At 53.1% G+C, this 2,580-nt stretch overlaps 1 protein-coding gene across 1 annotated transcript in view; it reads right to left on the bottom strand.

Annotated features, from left to right (window-relative positions):
* The window catches only part of NIPSNAP1 (nipsnap homolog 1 (C. elegans)), a 41,497-nt gene that overhangs the window by 6,769 nt on the left and 32,148 nt on the right, over nucleotides 1-2,580 (bottom strand). The window contains exons 5-8 of the mRNA XM_011934807.1: nucleotides 1,332-1,402; nucleotides 1,046-1,186; nucleotides 712-743; nucleotides 278-372 (exon numbers count right to left, since the gene is read on the bottom strand). Of these exons, the coding sequence (XP_011790197.1) occupies nucleotides 278-372; nucleotides 712-743; nucleotides 1,046-1,186; nucleotides 1,332-1,402 (339 nt within the window). The remainder of the gene's footprint in view (nucleotides 1-277; nucleotides 373-711; nucleotides 744-1,045; nucleotides 1,187-1,331; nucleotides 1,403-2,580) is intronic.

Raw genomic sequence — 2,580 nt, 5'->3', positions numbered from 1 at the left:
GTGGTCTCGATCTCCTGACCTTGTGATCTGCCCGCCTCGGCCTCCCAAAGCGTTGTGATTACATGCATGAGCCACTGCACCTGGCCTCCTTGCCTGTTTTCTATAAATATTATTTGTAATAATCTGAAATTGATCTTTTTGTGACTTTACATCTAAGATAGTGTCTCCTGCTAGAACATTAAGTTCTATGAGGACACTAATGCAACCCCATTGGCTACAGAGAATGATGACAGAGAAAGAGAACTAACAAAAGGCTCCTGGAAGGTCTTCAACCTACCCCAGAGATGGTGCACCACGTAGAGCTCTCCTATCTGTGAGAAGAAGCCGCCCACTGCCTCCTGGTTCTCCTGCCGGTACTTGATGGCCCGAGCCCTGGAGAAGGCAGAATAATATGGGGCAGAAGCCAGGGCTGGTGCAGAGGGTACTGAGGCTGATTTCTTGGCCACATCCCACAGGAGGGGCCTAGGTGGAACCCACGGTTCTCCGGGATGCTGAGGGAAAGTGCTGATGGCGGGGTGTTCTACCAACGGAGGGCTCACAATCTTCTAGGAGATCCTCACCTCCTGGTTGGATCCTTCTCCCAGATCCATGAGGGGCAGAGGGTACTGAGTTCCCTGTGATATGGCCCTGGAAAAGGTGGCCCACCAGGGGCCTTGGTGGGGCAGGTGAGCAGGGTACCTCCCCAACCCCAGTCCTGATGCTGCCACTTACCAGTTGTTCCCCCACTCGATCATGGTTCCTGGCTGAAAGAGAACCAAAGGGATGATGGGAATGAGCCCCCACCTCAGATTCATAGCATCGCAGCCAGGCAAGGAAGGGAAACTACCCTGTCTCCCCACCTCCTAAGCTCCAGCGGCCATTTGGCCTCATTTGCAGGCCCTGACTCACGCCTGGTATGCATGTTTGCACACATGTGTACACAACTCTGCTCTGAGCCCATAAGGAGGGAGAAGCCAGAAGCCCCAGTCTAGGTGTTGGGACAGCTGAAAGCAGCATTGCAGCAGGGAAGTTAGGGGGCAGGAGGGGGTCCGTCAGAGGGAGGCACCTTGAGCTTATATGTCCTCAGCTCATAGATGTTGGGACCCAATCTGGGCTGTGGCTCATTCCAGAAGCTGAACTCGAGGAGCAACTGGTTTCTCCTGGACAGCAGCATCTGGCTCCGCTCCCTTCGGAACTCCAGGTACTCCTGTGGGCATAGTGGTAAAGGCATGGCTACCAGGAAGTGTCCTCCATCCTGACAGTGTGCCTCATGGGGTGGCAGAGGAGAGCCCAGCACAGGGCTGGGCTGCATCCAACATCCAGAGAGGTGTGCTGAGTGGACACTAACATACCTTATTGTTTTTGAGCTTGTTCATGCAGTCCATGAGGGCTGGGTAGCCACCTGAGAATCGCCACAGGTGCACTGTTGGGGGTGAGAGGTTTAGGTCAGTGGGCTGCTGGGACCCCAGCAGATGACCTCCCCAAGGTTGGCTAAGTGTATATGTGGTGGGGACGGGGGAGGCAGGTGGCCTGCTTCCCTGTAGCAGCAAGACTCTCTGAGTTCCCTCTGCCTTGGTGGAAGACCATGCTGGGGAGAGGATGATCCCAGACACAAGTCTAGGAGACCTGGATTTGAGCTCCAGCTCTGCCCAGTAGCCTTGGATGGCTCTACGCCTCAATGTTCTCATCTTGAAAATGGGAATAATATTCCTATCCCACCTTCCTTAAATAGCAACAAGATCAGATGTGTCCTGTACCCTGGAAGCAGTGGCATGCATAAGGAAGACCACCAGGCCTTGGAGGGGCAACTGGACAAAAGGACAGGGGAGAACTGATGGGCTGATATGGAGCATTCCAAGACAGTGAATTGAAAAAAGGAACCAAGGAACAGAAGAGCTTGTGTGGTATGCTACCTCATGTGTTGAGGGGGCAAGGACATCCAGAGATGCTAATTTATGCATCACCTCTTAATGGCGATTTAAGAGATTAACAGTAGACCAGGGCAGTGGCTCACGCCTGTAATCCCAGCATTTTGGGAGGCCCGGGCAGCTGGATCACCTGAGGTCAGGAGTTTGAGACCAGCCTGACCAACATAGAGAAACCCCGTCTCTACTAAAAATATAAAATTAGCCGGGTGTGGTGGTGCATGCCTGGAATCCCAGCTACTTCGGAGGCTGAGGCAGGAGAATCGCTTGAACCTAGGAGGCGGAGGTGGTGGTGAGCCAAGACCACAACATTACACTCCAGCCTGGGCAACAAGAGCGAAACTCCGTCTCAAAAAAAAAAGAGATTGACAATAGACGCCCCTGTGACACAGCATGGAGGCCTGTGGGGCCTCGGGCAGGAGGGAAGCCTACTTTGCATGGAAAACTCTTTGTACTGTTAGAATTTATAAAAATCCTAGGCTGGCGCGGTGGCTCATGCCTGAAATCCCAGCACTTTGGGAAGCTGAGGAGGGCAGATCACGAGGTCAGGAGATCGAGACCATCCTGGCTAACACAGTGAAACCCCCATCTCTACTAAAAATACAAAAAAATTAGCTGGGCATAGTGGCACGTGCTGGTAGTCCCAGCTACTCAGGAGGCTGAGGTAGGACAATCG

This window comes from Colobus angolensis, unplaced genomic scaffold, assembly GCF_000951035.1.
Source record: "Colobus angolensis palliatus isolate OR3802 unplaced genomic scaffold, Cang.pa_1.0 Scaffold139, whole genome shotgun sequence".
NCBI lineage: Eukaryota > Metazoa > Chordata > Mammalia > Primates > Cercopithecidae > Colobus > Colobus angolensis.
Note: the sequence above shows the minus strand (reverse complement) of the source record. Positions and strands in the feature narration are given on the sequence as shown.